This window comes from Trachurus trachurus (assembly GCF_905171665.1).
Source record: "Trachurus trachurus genome assembly, chromosome: 8".
NCBI lineage: Eukaryota > Metazoa > Chordata > Actinopteri > Carangiformes > Carangidae > Trachurus > Trachurus trachurus.
This window is the reverse complement of record NC_139905.1, coordinates 21,697,117-21,712,612: the sequence shown is the minus strand read 5'-3', so window position 1 is coordinate 21,712,612 and position 15,496 is coordinate 21,697,117. Positions and strand designations below refer to the sequence as shown.

The 15,496-nt window shown below is 41.4% G+C and overlaps 1 protein-coding gene across 1 annotated transcript in view; it reads right to left on the bottom strand.

Moving 5' to 3' along the window:
• Positions 1-2,577: 2,577 nt before the first annotated feature.
• The window catches only part of LOC310990024 (protein kinase C beta type-like), a gene marked incomplete at its 3' end in the record, with an annotated part of 76,315 nt that continues 63,396 nt past the window's right edge, over positions 2,578-15,496 (bottom strand). The window contains exons 11-17 of the mRNA XM_083977234.1: positions 14,996-15,087; positions 13,928-13,990; positions 13,061-13,199; positions 12,153-12,233; positions 11,531-11,638; positions 6,237-6,377; positions 2,578-2,754 (exon numbers count right to left, since the gene is read on the bottom strand). Of these exons, the coding sequence (XP_083833360.1) occupies positions 2,578-2,754; positions 6,237-6,377; positions 11,531-11,638; positions 12,153-12,233; positions 13,061-13,199; positions 13,928-13,990; positions 14,996-15,087 (801 nt within the window). The remainder of the gene's footprint in view (positions 2,755-6,236; positions 6,378-11,530; positions 11,639-12,152; positions 12,234-13,060; positions 13,200-13,927; positions 13,991-14,995; positions 15,088-15,496) is intronic.

The window sequence follows — 15,496 nt, the reverse complement described above, 5'->3', positions numbered from 1 at the left end:
CTGCACGCCACCACTACTGTTAAACGCCGGCCGACCTGAATCTTCAAGTGTAAAACACCTGCTGCACCTCTGTGATGAGGAGGACTGTGATATGAGGAAGAACTTCAGGTTCTGGCTGTTTGCCACTTCTCTCTCTGGCTGAGATGGCTATGTCTGATGATAAGCTTCATAACCTCATCAATTATGATCCTAACCCGAGTCTCCTGAAAGTCAGTTCAGTACCAATGCTTCCCTCTTGTCAACAACATTATTGCTCGCTAAGGAAAACAAAAGACAAAACACACAAACACACATTTTCCCGCTGTAGAAGGCCCAGCTTCAATCTGTGCCAACAATTGCTGCTGCTGCGGTTAAGATGGAGGTTCTCGTAGCGCATGCTAAAGGCTACTTGAAAAAAACCAGTCACAGTGAGTTGAGCCTCAAATTCTTTCCCACCAGTAAACTAGATCAGAGAAGTAGGGCTGAATGATATATTGGTCAGCTGGTCTGTTCCAGCTGGGGGCCTTTCTTCTGCCAAAGAAAGTTTCCCCAGGTCTTGAAACTTTTTGAGATGCTCAGGTATTTAGCCTGAATTTGGAAAACAGAAAGCCACATGCTAACTTGAAAAACAACTGTGTCACTAAGGTGGTGCTCTCCAGGGTACTGAACATCAGTGCTGACTCAAACACAAGGTTTAGGACTGGTTGTTGGGATGTAAAACCATCACCTTTTACCGTCATGTGCTAAAATATTGTTTGAATATGAATGCATCCCTACAGAAACACACATTATTTTACCTTCTTCATTTACATCATTTCTCCTCTTTACCATTTTGCCACTTATGGAACTGCTGTTTCAAAATAAAGTGGATTGTACCAATACTGCTCGATTATAAAAGGGGTGTTGCTGATATTCACCACACAACCAAATGTAAACACAAGGCCAGGCAATGAGCTGGGAGGGCAGGCATGGACACACATACACACAAAAATACAGACGCAATTGTGCGCTTTCATACACAGTGCTCGTTTCTTACACATAAAAAACAGACGTGTGCACACACACATACACACACACACACACACACACTGTAAACGAGCGTCCAGGTATTTGAATCATGCTTTTATAAAACAAGGAAACTAACTGCTAGTCTCTTTCATTGCTTAAATACTAGATAAGAGAAAATCAGCATAAGAAGTAGTATTTTCTATTCTATCTATTTCTATCTATGTGACTGACTCGAAGCCCATATAAAGACTACATTTCCCAACAGCACTTTCAGCACCATCATCATCAGCAAATACACACAAAACTTTGATATTTATGTCAGTCTTTTGAGGCACACATCTGATCTTGTTGTTTGTCTCATTGGGTAAAATTTTGTCGTAGTTTTTTTTTTAATACTTTAAGAACCATGACAACGAGCCAAAAACTGACAGAAGAGAGGTGCTGAGATAAGACGCTAAAATGTGGTTGGGAGACAAAGTCCTTGGCCATTATTGATATGGAAATTCATGCACAGTAATGCCAAGCATTCCAGTTCTAGCTAAGATAAGTTTAAACATACAGACACTATTATTATCATTATCATTATCATTATTATTATTTTTATACTGAATAAAAAGCACACCAGTATAATAGGCCAGGCCTAACTTGAAATGCGCTGGAACAGCTGAGGAATGAGAAAAAGTTAAATCACAAGCTGAAGCTATGTTACATGTGAAACTGTGGAGTTGTATATTTGTGCTGGGGAAATCTAGACTTAATATCATGTTTATGTATTTATGCTTTTATAGAAATACCAATGTTTCTGTGTAGACTCTTACTAGCTCAATTTTTGGTTTTCCACAGCTGTTTTTCTTCCTCATATGAAAATATCATAGTTTGCAAGTGCGGCATAGCTCAGGAGGTAGAGTGGTCGTCTAGTAATCAGACGGTACCTCATTTGATCCTGGTCCTTCACTGTAAATGTGAACTTTTAAGGGTCACCGTTGATTATGATTATGTCTGCTAAAATAAACACAAACACTTTGTACACACTGTGAGCAACATTGTTGGTTGATAAGGGGCCAAAATGATTCAACAATTTCATACTGAATCTTATTGTTTCAATTCAAATGTGGTTTTCACATGATACTGCTTTGGCTTTTAGCCAAACATCTCAAAAGCAATGCTAAAACTCTCATGCTGAACATGAAGCCACAACCACCAGCTGGCTAACTCATTTTAACATCTGGAAACGGGCAGCTTGCTAAGCTACCTACCAGCATATCTAAAGTTCATTTAGAAACATGTTTAACGTGGCTTATTTAATCTGTACAAAGATGGAAGCACAGAGAAGTATAGCCAGCTGCCTCCACTCAAACTCCTCCCTCAATAATTATTCCTCAGCCTACAGATTCATTTAAATGGACCAATGCATCACCCATGTCGCACCAGTGTGAACAACAATGTATGTGTGTAAAGATCTGTTTGGGTCATGGGCTGAGACAGAACAAACTGTCCATGTGATATTTTAAGTTGATGTAACTGTGAGTGTGTATGTGTGTGTGTGTGTGTGTGTGAGAATGTGTCCATGTGTCCGTGTGGGAGCTGAAATCAAGCCTGCTCAGCAGCAGTGGTGATAGCAGCAGTTCCTGGGAACTCTGGGTTGATAAAGGAGAATCCCTGGAACTCGTCCTGGTCCAGGTTCTGAATCACTTCCTCATCGGGAGGGGTCAGCACCGGCGGGTGGCGTGTGAAAAAACGGTCAAAGTTCTCGGCCTCCCGTCCACACTGTTGAGGAGGGCAGGGAGGGATGGAGTGCAGGGTGGGGGAGGATTGGGAGGGGGAGAGTGGGGATGGAGAGGAATGGATGGATTGGAGTGGGGAGTGGGGAGTGGGGAGGGGGGGGGGAAACAAAAGAAGGGGAATGCAGGTTGAACCAGGGTGTGAGATGACATCACTTGAACATAGTTTCAAATATCAGAGCATGAGACAGCGCTTGGGGTGAGCTTGATTAAACTCTCCTGCAGCCATGGCCAGAAGGTAGTTGGTTATTACCTTCAAAGAGAGATTATAAATCAAGTACACCTCAGGAGCTTCTTTTTCAGATATTTGAAACATATTCAACTTCAATTTTAAAAAGAACAAGGCCACTGAAGTCTCAAACGTCCTGTGGCAGTGCACTACACTTGATTTAATATATGCATGGAGCTATTACTTTTTGGCAATAAGCATTTCACTTAAAGTAAAAAAAAGAAAAGAAAAACATCCCACCATGGCTGGAAGTAAATAGCCAAAAACAATTTACTTTAGTATTTCATCTTGGATTTTTTTCTTTGCTTGTTACACTTGGATTTAATTGGACGTTTCTAAATAGTTGCACATGAAAAGGCTCAAAGCCATGAGATGATTACAGTGTAACTGTGGGTTAATTGTGGGTTAATTATATGTTGCAGCTGTGGAGACCTGCTGAGATATGATAACCCAAATCGGACAATCAGCACACATCTTGAGCACTGGGATCAACTCAGAAGGCTCTTTAGAGATGTGCTCAGAAGCTGCACATGTTCTCATTTACTTTCAAGAGATTTCATGTATGATGATTAAATGTCATCCTGAAATATAATCTTCTAATTAAAAACACTCACACCTATCTTTTATATTGGGAGCAGCAGGAAGTTCGACGCCACCATCCGGTCAAACTCTTGGCTATTTTACAACTGCAGTGCTTACATTATGTAGACTTGGTTTTCTCAAGAAACAATTTGGAGAAAAAATTAACAAACTGTTCATTTCACACCATTTCATTTCAATGGGGTCCCCAAAAGAGTGTTTTATACCCATGGGACGAGATGTGTGTCCGTCTAGTACATAAAACAAGTTATTAACTTAAAAACTATATTTTCCTGACAGTATGCCTCATGGGGAGTTTTGACCAAGCTACTCCTTTTTCCCCATCTCCATCAGTGTGCTGAGCTTTAATTAACACAACAAGGATTCAGTGTCCTCTGACATCACCCAGAGGAAAACTACAAACTCATTAAATCTCTGTAACTCAGAAAAACCAAATAAAATTAAGCCAGACTGTTTAGAGTTTGGGGAAATATATGAAATGAGCAATACACCAGGGTCAACCAGTGTTTGCGGCTAATTACTTGCATTTGTTTTAACCTGTTTGGGGAACCAGATGGGAAGAATTCAGCACAGAGGGAAATGAAATGACTGCCACAAAGTTTAGAAGTATCGTTTCAGTACACTATATCTCAGCCAAGAGTCTGTCAACAGAGGTGGTAAACATCTCTCATAACATACCCAAATCATAGGGGGGGAAGTGGGTTAGCTTTGGGTGAAATGCTCCTTTAGAAAAAAAAGAGCCACTTCACTAATTGTCAGCTTTGAGCCAATCTAATGGCTGTTGAAGTGTGAGCCAAGGAGGCAGAGACAGGGCTATATCTTTCTGTAAGATAAAAAAAACCCCGGAATAAATTAGCTGAATAAAACTTGCTGATAATGTTATGTTAGGAGGCTTTTGTAGTAGTGCACTGTAGGACAGGTTTCATTTGAGACTGAGCTCCAGAGCATGCAAATAAACAGAAAAAAACATAAGAAAACATGAACACAGAGAGGACAAATAAAAATGTGTGGATGGAAAGACGTATGGGTTGATGTGTGGCAACAGTGGATGGATGGAGTCTTCTGGAGGAGGATGGGTAAAAGAACTGACAACACACTGCTGAAAGGACGGATGGACGATGACAGTTTCACAGTAATAACTGAAACTCCAAGGTGATTGGATGACCATTTTTTCTGTCAGATGAATGAATAAACCAGGCAGTCTGGTAGTTGGTCAGTCAGGCTCATGTGCTCAACCATCAAACTGACTCTTCAAAGACATTCACCCTGTTTGTTTAAACCCACAAACAGACCATAATCAGAAACTATTAGGAAACTAACTGCTGACCAAAGTCGGCCTGCCACTTCAACCGGCAATATGGATTCTCAAAGCATCGCACATCCTTCATAAACAGGTATCTGAACAAAAACACCAGTCTGAAGAGAGAGGGTTTTAGTCAGAAATATAAGGAAGCCCCTCTTTAAACAATGCACATACAGCTCCAGAAGGTCTGGTGGGGCATAGCACCGACATCAAAGAGCCACCTTCAAATGCCAAACTGAACCCTAAACTTTAATGCAAGGGTAAACACAATGGTTCTTCAAAAAAAGTCTGAACCTTTATTTGTTCTCCTCAGTGGAATGAAAGAGGTGGAGAGAGAGAGAAACAGCCAGTGACAGTGCAGAGGGGTGAAAGACAAAAGATGCTACAAAGATTAGATCAAACAGACGAGACGTACAGAAGGAGAGACCGTAGAAGAGATCAGACAACATATGTTACTAGTCACATCTGAGGATTCTGCAGAAACGCACCTCAGTGTCGAAACACACAGCCACGCCTAATTGTGACCTCTAAAACACATGCATGCACGCACACACGCACACACACACACACAACCCCAGCGGGCCAGGACAGCTGCATAAAAAGCTCAACTCTGAAAAAAACTCTTAAGCAGCAGTGTGGCCCAAGGCTGTGTGAGTGTGTGTACATATTGCGCTTTGTGAGTGTGCGTGAGCATGCAATGACATCATTCTGACTCGAGTTATGATCAAACTAATTTTGTCATAGCAAAACACAAACACGCTGTTGTTTTAGGTCACTTTTGCTCCCGCTGTGTAGTCGTGCGCTCAGTCCCCAGAGGTTTGGTCTAAACTCGGCCTAACCCGACACAAACACTTTCCTCTCACGCGGAGTGAGATGGCACCAAAACTTCGGCAGCTGAGAAACTAATGCAGATCAACCGCATCTGCGCCTTCATCGCCGTATTCAGCATCTTTCACTTTCACATCTTTCTCTTCACATGCATCGTTGTCAACGCTATCGACCACACCTGCCCTCGTCACCACACACATTCATCACCACCATCATTACTTCCTCACTTACCTGTGCACATTGTTCCATTCAGAGGAGGAGAAAGAGAAACAAGCATCACATTGAAATTGAGAAGATGACGACAATAAACAGACTACAGATAGGTGCCGGAGTAAAACAGTGACTGTAGGGTGAAAGAAGGGAGTGAAATACCAGGAATTTAACCACTGAGAGAAATTAAACTCCTGGTTCTCGGTTGCGGTGGGCAACTCATTTGCCCCTCACGACACTTGTGTGAACTGTGTGTGATCATTTGGGGTCAAGTTGGGTCACGTGTGGTCAGACTTACAGCTCTGGGTTTGAATGGCGGCTGCACCTCCTTGTTCTCTAGCTTCTCCCAGTCCATGTAGCGGAAGAAGCTGTGCTCCCTGATGTCTCTCTCCCCCTCTGGACCACAGCCCAGCCGCTTCGCTGGATGCTTCGTCATCAGCTGGACAAGCAAAGAGACGACAGAGAATTATTCCCTTTCTTTATCCCCCCTCTCTCTGTGCCACTTCCCTGGTCTTCATTGTTTGCATACATGTAGCTGCTGAAACCACCCTTTTTAAAAAAAAAAATTCTCACCACAACCTCTTCCTATCTTTACTTTCTTTCTCTTTCTTGGCACCTTTGCAGTTAGAAATGTGTTTGTCGGGATGTAACATTGAACACAAAATGAGCAGCAGCAACAGAAATGGCTGCATGATTTATGAACTTGCAGGAATATCTCAGGACAACAGTGATTTGCTCCCTGAGAGCAGTGGAAATGTCCTTTTAATGATTACATTTTAATGATGCATAGTGTCTTGACTTGTAACATTCACATAAACTAAGTGGTAGGCATAATCTTAACCCACAAGACAAGTCTGTATCTGTTCTACACTCCACAGTGTTCGGCTGCTGTCCTGCCCCAAATCTTCCCTCTGGAATCATTTAAGTTTCATCTCATTTGTTCCTGTCTCTTCCCCTCAGTGTTTCCACTCATGATTACTACTATTATTACTTCTTCACCTCCTTTTTTCTCTTTCCTTCCTTTTCACCATCCATCCGTTGTTCTATCATGTTAGATGCCTGTCCCTGAGGAACAAATAAAAGCCACCAAACCACCGCCTGCAGACAAATGAATAAGTTGCTATTTTTTTCTCTTTTACCACAGCAATTTTTCCACAGGCGTAATTAGGCACCGTTTATGATGTCTGTCCAAACAAAAGCTTAAGAGCAGCATTAGGGCTAGTGACATCGGTGTGTGTGTGTGTGTGTGTGTGTGTGTGTGTGTGTGTGTGTGTAGGTGGGATGTGCCTCCCTCAGGAGCAGCAGTCATAACTCATTACATTACAACTAAAATAACATTTTCCACGGGTCAGTCAACCTTACACTTACCTAAACACAAACACATACACACACTACTTCTTGCCCACACTTGCTCTTTCATCCACGTACAAATCTTGTAAACTTAAATTAACAGCAAAGAAGAAATAAAAACAAGAAAAAAAATCTCAGTGGAAAAATAAATAGTTTTCTCTTTACTTCCTCTGTTTCTATGTATCAGTTTCTCCAGAGGCCAGATGTTTAAAAACTCTGTAGATTCATCATTAAACTATGTTTACATACAAAATAAGAAATATACACACACATTCTTCCCTTTTTTTCAATTATTCAGAGGTGCATACACATGGTTTCTTTTTATATTTATACTATCTCACCCATTGAAAATTTGGGCACATGTGTTAAAGCATTTTCTCCACTCCCGCCATTAGCAATAAATGTATGAAAACACAGTTTTATTTAATTTGCATAAAAAGACACTGACTGTGCCACCAGTTATCAGACAGAAAGGAAGACACAATTTTTAGAAAGTGAGGTGCTTTGACAAAAATATGAATCAGTTTACTTTAGTAAAAGCACCGCAAATGTAAAGTTTTATTTTACTTGCCCCCCAAAAATAAAAAATAAAAGTAAATAATATTGCCAAGTAGGTTTTTTGACGTACAAGGAATTTACTTTTTATGTTTTGGTGCATGACAACAAACACAGTAAGAAGAAAAGCAATATAGACAAAGATGAAACAAACAAGTACCGCAACTCATAAATTAAACGCAACATTTCACACACAAGATTGAATATTGACACTAGATATGTGTTGCATTGGACTCCAAAAAACACATTTAAGCTTTCCTGTATTAGGCTGCTATTAAAGTGCTCCACATACAGGTGATGTGACCTACTGTATAAAAGGTTTAAGTGAAACTCAAAACCTCCTTTACTCTGAATACTTTCACCTATGTTTGACCTTACACTTGTGATCATACTGGGCTGATCATGAAAAACTGAGCCACAACGCCGAAGGTCACAGGAACAGTAGTGAGGTTGTGTGTATGTGTGTGTGCACCTGCCTTTGCATGTGTAACAACATATCTGGACCATTACTCTCTGCTGCAGAATTGTGAAGTAGAAGACATCTTGTACCTAACACTACAGCACTACAGAGTGTAGTAGCTGCTTGTGTGTGTGTGTGTGTGTGTGTGTGTGTGTGTGTGTGTGTGTGTGTGTGTGTGTGTGTGTGTGTGTGTGTGTGGGGCTGGCCCATTGCTGGCTATGAAATATGGATGGTGGTTAGGGTGGAAGCAGGGGAGTGGAAATGTCTCTGATCACTCCCTTTCCACACATGTGGTCAGATACACGAACACACACACACATACACACATCACAAACCACAAGCCTGTCTGCTGTATACATGAACTCAGCACTTTACAATATGTAGTCAGGAACTGAACTCTTTAATTCTGCTCCTAATTATACTAACATAAATATCCATCTAAATGGGATTATCTACGGCAGCTCCAGTGCAGCTTGTTCTCAGTCATCTGAAACATCAGGGTTGGTGTTGTCCTGTCAGAAACCAACACCAAGACTCTTTCTTCATTCACACACAACCTGAGATATTTCCCTCTCCACTGTTCCTCTTGTTGAGTTGAGTTGAGATTACTTTATTTATCCCATAGGGCAATTCTGTTTCTACAGCTGACCACCGCACCAAAATCACATACACAAGCATACGTACATACATGTTTTCCTGAACCTCACTAACACTCTACAAGTAACAGGCCATGGCAACCCCTGCACTGTTAGACACTTGTCCAGCTTCTATTATGGCTGTTTGTGTCCAGATGGCGCCACTGCCACCATCTGTAGTTAAGATGCCCACTGTCCAAGAATGACACAAATTATTTTAAATAGGTAGGAACATGTGACTGCAGAATTTGGTGACCAATACCATCACCAGTCAGTATCTGGTGTGACCACCATTTGCCTCACGCAGTGCAGCACATCTCCTTCGGATAGAGTTGATCAGGTTGTTGATTGTTGATACGACAGCGTGTTCCAGTTCACGCCAATATCTAGCAACTTTGCATTGAAGAGGAGTGGACCAGCACTCCACAGGCCACAATCAACAACCTGATCAACTCTATGTGAAGGAGACGTGTTGCACTGCGTGGGGCCAATGGTGGTCCCACCAGATACTGACTGGTTTTCTGACCCCCCTCCCTGCACTCCCCAAATACAGTAAAACTGCACATTTTAGAGTGGCCAGCCTAATGCACACCTGTGCAATAATCATGCTGTCTAATCAGAATCTTGATATGCCACACCTGTGAGGTGGATGGATTACCTCGGAAAGGAAAGTGCTCACTAAGATTTAGACAGATTTGTGAACAATATTTAAGAGAAATAGACCTTTTGTGTACATAGAAAACATTTTAGATCTTTGAGTTCAGCTCATGAAAAATGGGAGCAAAAGTGTTGCGTTTATATTATATTATATTTTTGTTCAATGTACATTAGTGCAAACACTATTATTTTGAAAGGACAACAGGCTTATTGAGCGGGGTGGGGTGGATGAGTGAACGCCATCGTGCTCGCGAGCTGCATTGTCGTCATCGAGAGAACTGAAAAATGAACTTTACATGATCTTTTTTTTTTCCTGTTTCAAAATGGAAATATCTTGTAGCGTTTAAAAAGGAAAGCTTCATGTCTTTTTCACACATACACACACGCACAGGCACACACACGCACACATTCATACATTGAGTTAACCCAGGCGATGCTGGCAGGGCACAGTGGGAGCTGTGGGGGTGGACAGAGGCGAGCTTTCATGCTCCACTGAAGATCCACCGTTGTAGCTCTACAACCCAGTAATCATCACTAATACATAACACAGCCTGTATATGTGTGTGTGGGTGTGTGTGTGTGTATCTCAGTGAACATATTTGTCATCAATTTGCCTATGAATGCCTTTGCCTTTAAATTTAGTACAAGGACATACAGTCTGACTGAAGTCATCAGCGTGTATGTGAGTGTGTGTCTTAATTCATGCTTGCACACTGTGTTGATGTTAATATGTTTCTGTGTGTGTATGTGTGTGTGAGGTTGTTTGTAGGTTATTGCAGATCCTATGGAAAGCTGGAGCTTTACAGATGATTTAGCATTTTGTCTTTCACTTTCTCCCTCCTCTCCTTTCGTTTTTTTTTTTTATCTGTACACAGCGACAGTGTATTAATGAACAAAGACATTTGATTCTTAGTATCTTACTGTAATCAACTAATTTAAGTATTTCCTCATATCTGTGTGTGTAATGTACAGTAAAGAGTAGGAGCAGAACTCTTGAATGCTGCTGAACTCACTGGAGAGAGACGACCCACTGTGCATAAAAGGACTAAATGTATATCTAAACACCCCATGCATCAGTCCGAGTGTGTGTGTGTGTTGTGGCCAGTGAAGCGTGGAGTTAGGAGATGAGACAGAGAGGTGGTGGTTTGATAGAGAAGACCTACTCCATTTATTGCAGTAATCAGCACACACACACACGCACACGGACCAGCCCAGCTGGGAAGTGTCAGGGCATCATTTGCTACTGGCCGATTTTTTTCTGAAGAGGAGTTTCCACAGCCAACTGAGCACACAGCACAGGCTTAGGCTATCAGAGCAGTGCAATGTGTGTGTGTAAAGGGAGAGAGTGTGTGTGTGTGTGTGCATGTCTGATAGAGAGGGTGTACAATGAAAAAGCGAAACAGCGGCTTAACAATGGGCACTGCAGAGAGCAAGACAGGAGAGGAGAGCATTATGACAGAGAGAGAGAGATACAGACAGACAGAGAGAAAGAGAGAGAAACAAGAGAGAGAGGGAGAGAGAGATGGGAGCAGGACAGATAGCAAGAGTGAACAATGTTGTTTTACTCCAAATAAATGTTCCCTCACAATGGTTTTAATTATGCAGATAATTTTGATGTCCCTCTCTGCTTCCTCTCTTCCGTTCACCTCTTCCCTTTTCTTCTTTCCTGCTTCCTTTCCTTAAATGTAATACTTGCTTAGTTCTCTCTTTTTTTACTGCCTGTGTGTGTTTGTGGATGTTGGTGTGTGTGTGTGTGTGTGTGTGTGTGTGTGTGTGTGTGTGTGTGTGTGTGTGTGTGTGTGTGTGTGTGTACGAGAGAAAGTGAGAATAAGAGAGGGAGCTAGACAGAAAAACAGAGAGATCTGTGATGAGGGAACAAGGTTGGGCTTGTGAGACAGACAATGATTTGTGGAGTGTGTGTGTGTGTCCACTCACCCCTTTACAAACAGCGACAGCCTCCTTGGACATGGACTTGGGGTAGGAGACGTGATGCTCCATGATGGACTGAAATAACTCATCTTCATCCTCACCGTCAAATGGAGGCTGGAGGAGGAGGAGGAGGAGGAGGAGGAGGAGGAGGAGGAGGAGAGGCCAGCATAGGACAAATAGAGGATATTTAAACTGAATCATTAAAAGCTTTGTTTTGTCTGAAGCCCTTTGAATAGAAACACCACAGGCCTCTAATTCGCACAAACTCACAATATCCACTCCAAATGAGATATCCAGAATTTGAAAATGTCACATCTACTCTTAACAATTATTAATGCCATGAGAGAAAAACTCATTAAGGGATATAATTTAATAGCTAACCTTTCATTACACAATGTCAAACTCTAAAGGCTACAATCCTGAGTGTTTGTTTTTTCCACTTTCAGACATGAATACAAATGCTGGTGAGAGAAGCTCCACTCACATTCATCCTGTTTCAAAAGATTGTTTTATCTCTTCTTTTGGAAACTGAGATTAATAATACTATTTATAAAGCTTTTTAGATAATAAACTCACATACAATCATTGACACACGCACACGCACACAGACATACACACACACACCAACCTGTCCGGCGAGCATCTCATACAGCAACACTCCAAAGGCCCACCAGTCCACAGATTTACCATAAGGCTGGTAGGCTATGATCTGAAATGTGAGAGAGCCTTTGTCACGGTTGAGGTGATGCAGTGAACCACACATTTAGTTACCACACAGTCACTTCAGATGGCACCTGTTTGCTTTTGTGATGCTGAAACCGTAACATTTCTGGCGTTGGCCATTAAATTAATCTGATTGCCATATGTGCCATCTGACTAACCAATTAATCAACTAATAGTTTCATCCAACAGTTTACACTGATAGATCGGAGCAGCTGTATGATAAATGTAGCAACTGTAGTAAAAGGTACAATATTTCCCTTTAAAGTGTGGAGTTGAAGAATAAAGAGGCATGGAATGAAAATATTAAAAATACCTCAATTGTGTTTCAGTTCATTTTGTTATTTCCTAAAACTGAATTGTTTGTTTATCTACACTGTTCTTTTTAATCACAGCACCTACACACAACAAGCAGCACTTCAGATTGTGTATGTGCATTGTTGCTTACAAGCAGTGATTACTGTATATGCTGAAATGGCAGGAAGAATTAAAGTCAATAAAGTAATACAAATAGTAATAACAAATAATAAGTTAATATATTTATGGGAAAGATATCCAAATATCTCTCAACATTCGTGCTTGCTCTGATTACTGTTGATCAGGCACAATCCTATCCTCGATCCACACACATCCTTCACCAGTCAGAGCTGACAGGAGAGGAGCCATCACATCTTCCACATAAAGGAAACTGAATGAAAACTTAGAAACAGAGCTATTAGAATTATGATTCCCGTCCCGTCCCATCTGCTCTGCTGACATTTCTTTCCTGTCCTGTTCCAATCACAGCCCCTAGTTCAGGACACACAGACATTTTACCTCGGGGGCGATGTAGTCAGGTGTTCCACAGAAGGTCTTGGTGGTGACTCCATCGTTCATATTTTCTTTACACATCCCAAAGTCTGCTATCTTAATGTGGCCCTCACAGTCCAGCATCACGTTGTCCAGCTTCAGATCTCTGCAGAGAGTGAAACAACATTAAAGGGGAGAGACACTCAATTTATAATCTACATGCACCAAGAAAGTCCATGTTTTCTATGTTGACCTTGTTTTTCCTGTAGTTTCCTCTCCTCTGCAGTTTCCCTGACTCGTTAGGTGGAGGTAGAGTTACACCAAACCAGATGACAGATGTGATTCTGATTTTAGGCTGGAGGGACCTGCATCATTTATGGGGTGGATTCTGAGCTGGGTATTATAAACAGCCCAAATGCACCTTGTCGGAAATTGCATGATTGTGTGATGAATGTGATGAGTATTACAGATCAATGTCCATCACCTGATGTTACAGCTTGGTCCAGAGATTTTCCTCATCCATTAATTAAAATTTCTCTGCTTTAAAACAGCAATTTCAGATTCAGAAATTTAAAAAAAAAATAATAATAACAAAATAATATCTAGAAAATCAGTTCACACACAAACTGAAAATATTAAAAACAAAGAAAATGATGTCATAATTGTGTTAATTTCCAATGTCATGAAATAGAAATATTTAAGTTATTCCCCAGACATTATATATCATGAAATGAGGAATCACAACAAAAGATTTGGTTATAATTTCATATCTTATAATGAAATGTGCCTCAAATTTACAACCACAGCAACTGACAAATAACAACAGTCGCTGTCAGTTGCATTAACATAAACTTGTGTTATTGTGTTTTTGTTGTGTTGCGGTTTGGAGGTTACCTGTAGATGATGCCCTTTAGATGTAGGAAGAAGAGACCGATGGCTATCTCTGCAGCATAGAATCTATATACACAAAGAAACAACAACAGTCATTATAAAGCAGCCGAGGAAAAGGACAGGGGGGGAAACAGCGGGATCATTTGTGTGCGTCTGTGGGTGTGTGTGTCAGCATAAAGGTCAGTGCTGTCTCTTCAAGGCCAGAGAGCAGCTGATAAGATCAACAGGAGGAGTCTGGACACATTGACCACGCAGTCAACTATGTTTGCGTGTGTGTTTACGTGGGCGTACACACAATTAGTGTCTGTTTGTCAAGTGCGCACACAAGACGTCAAGAGGCATTTTGAAGGTGTTGATAGTGGTGTAGAATATGCAGAGGCTGTTAAAAGACATTTGTAGGCTTGAGTGCAACAGGCAACTAACACAGCTTTAAATGCAAAATATGAATACACGGGAAACAAGATACAAACGACAAGGGACTGAGACATCATCTGAGGCCTCGCCATCAAACATGGAGCAGAATAAATATCCTGACTATTGTCTAATAAACAGCTTAAAACACAGTACACAGCTGATGGCCTTAGATAAAAGAGTTCCTTGCACCGTTTGATATGCCCTCAGCAGTCTATACCTTCTGCCAGATGGAAGAAAGTCTAATTCTCTACAAGGCAGACGAAGGGCAAACTCCTCCACGGCTCTCGCTTTCCAGACAGCCCGCCTGTCAAATACATCAACCCGCAGCTTTGGCTTGACATCAGTGATCTCACCAGTCACCTTAATTATATTATGCCGTTTTGGAGGTATTCTACCACACACGGAAAACTCTCAGGAGCTGCTGGATTACTTTAATGTCTTTGAAGTCCTTCAGAGCAGTAATGTGCATTGGGGCAAACAACACATTTCATCCTCAGGCTCCACTCAGATTGCTCCAGAAAGTGTTACTAAACTGTGAAAAACCAATAAGCCGGGAATTAAGATTTTGTGTTGTGATGGCATTAAAAGGTATCTTAGCTTTTATATTATGATATCGTAAACTGCTTTGCATGTGTGTGTATATGTATTTGTACTCACACAGCATGGGGCTCTTTGAATTTGCCGACCTGCTGAATCTGATACATGAGATCTCCACCATTTATATACTCCATGACAAAGTACAAACGGTCCTACGGGGAGAAAGTACATGACATGTTCATAAAAGCAAATGAGAAGTCACTGAGAAATGTGAGGGAAAGGGGGGGGGAGAAAGGGATTTTATAGAGGCAGGTACAGAGTGACGGGTCAACGGACACTGGAAGTTAAAGTGGGGGAGGGACAGGGTAAGAGGAGGAGGACAGTGAGAAAGAGGTGAGTTGTCGTCTGTGCGTCCAATCAGTCTTCAACTGAGGGAACACAGTGACATCAATTTAAGAACCAATTCTTCTCCATTATCTACAGAAATTGCCAATAAAGTGCAGTAGGTGAGAGAGTGGAAGGATTTGGTTTGTGGTTGTGTGTGTAGAAAATATTGCTTATTGTGTGTGTGTGTGTGTGTGTGTGTGTGTGTGCTTGCTTGCTTACACAGTTAGCACACAT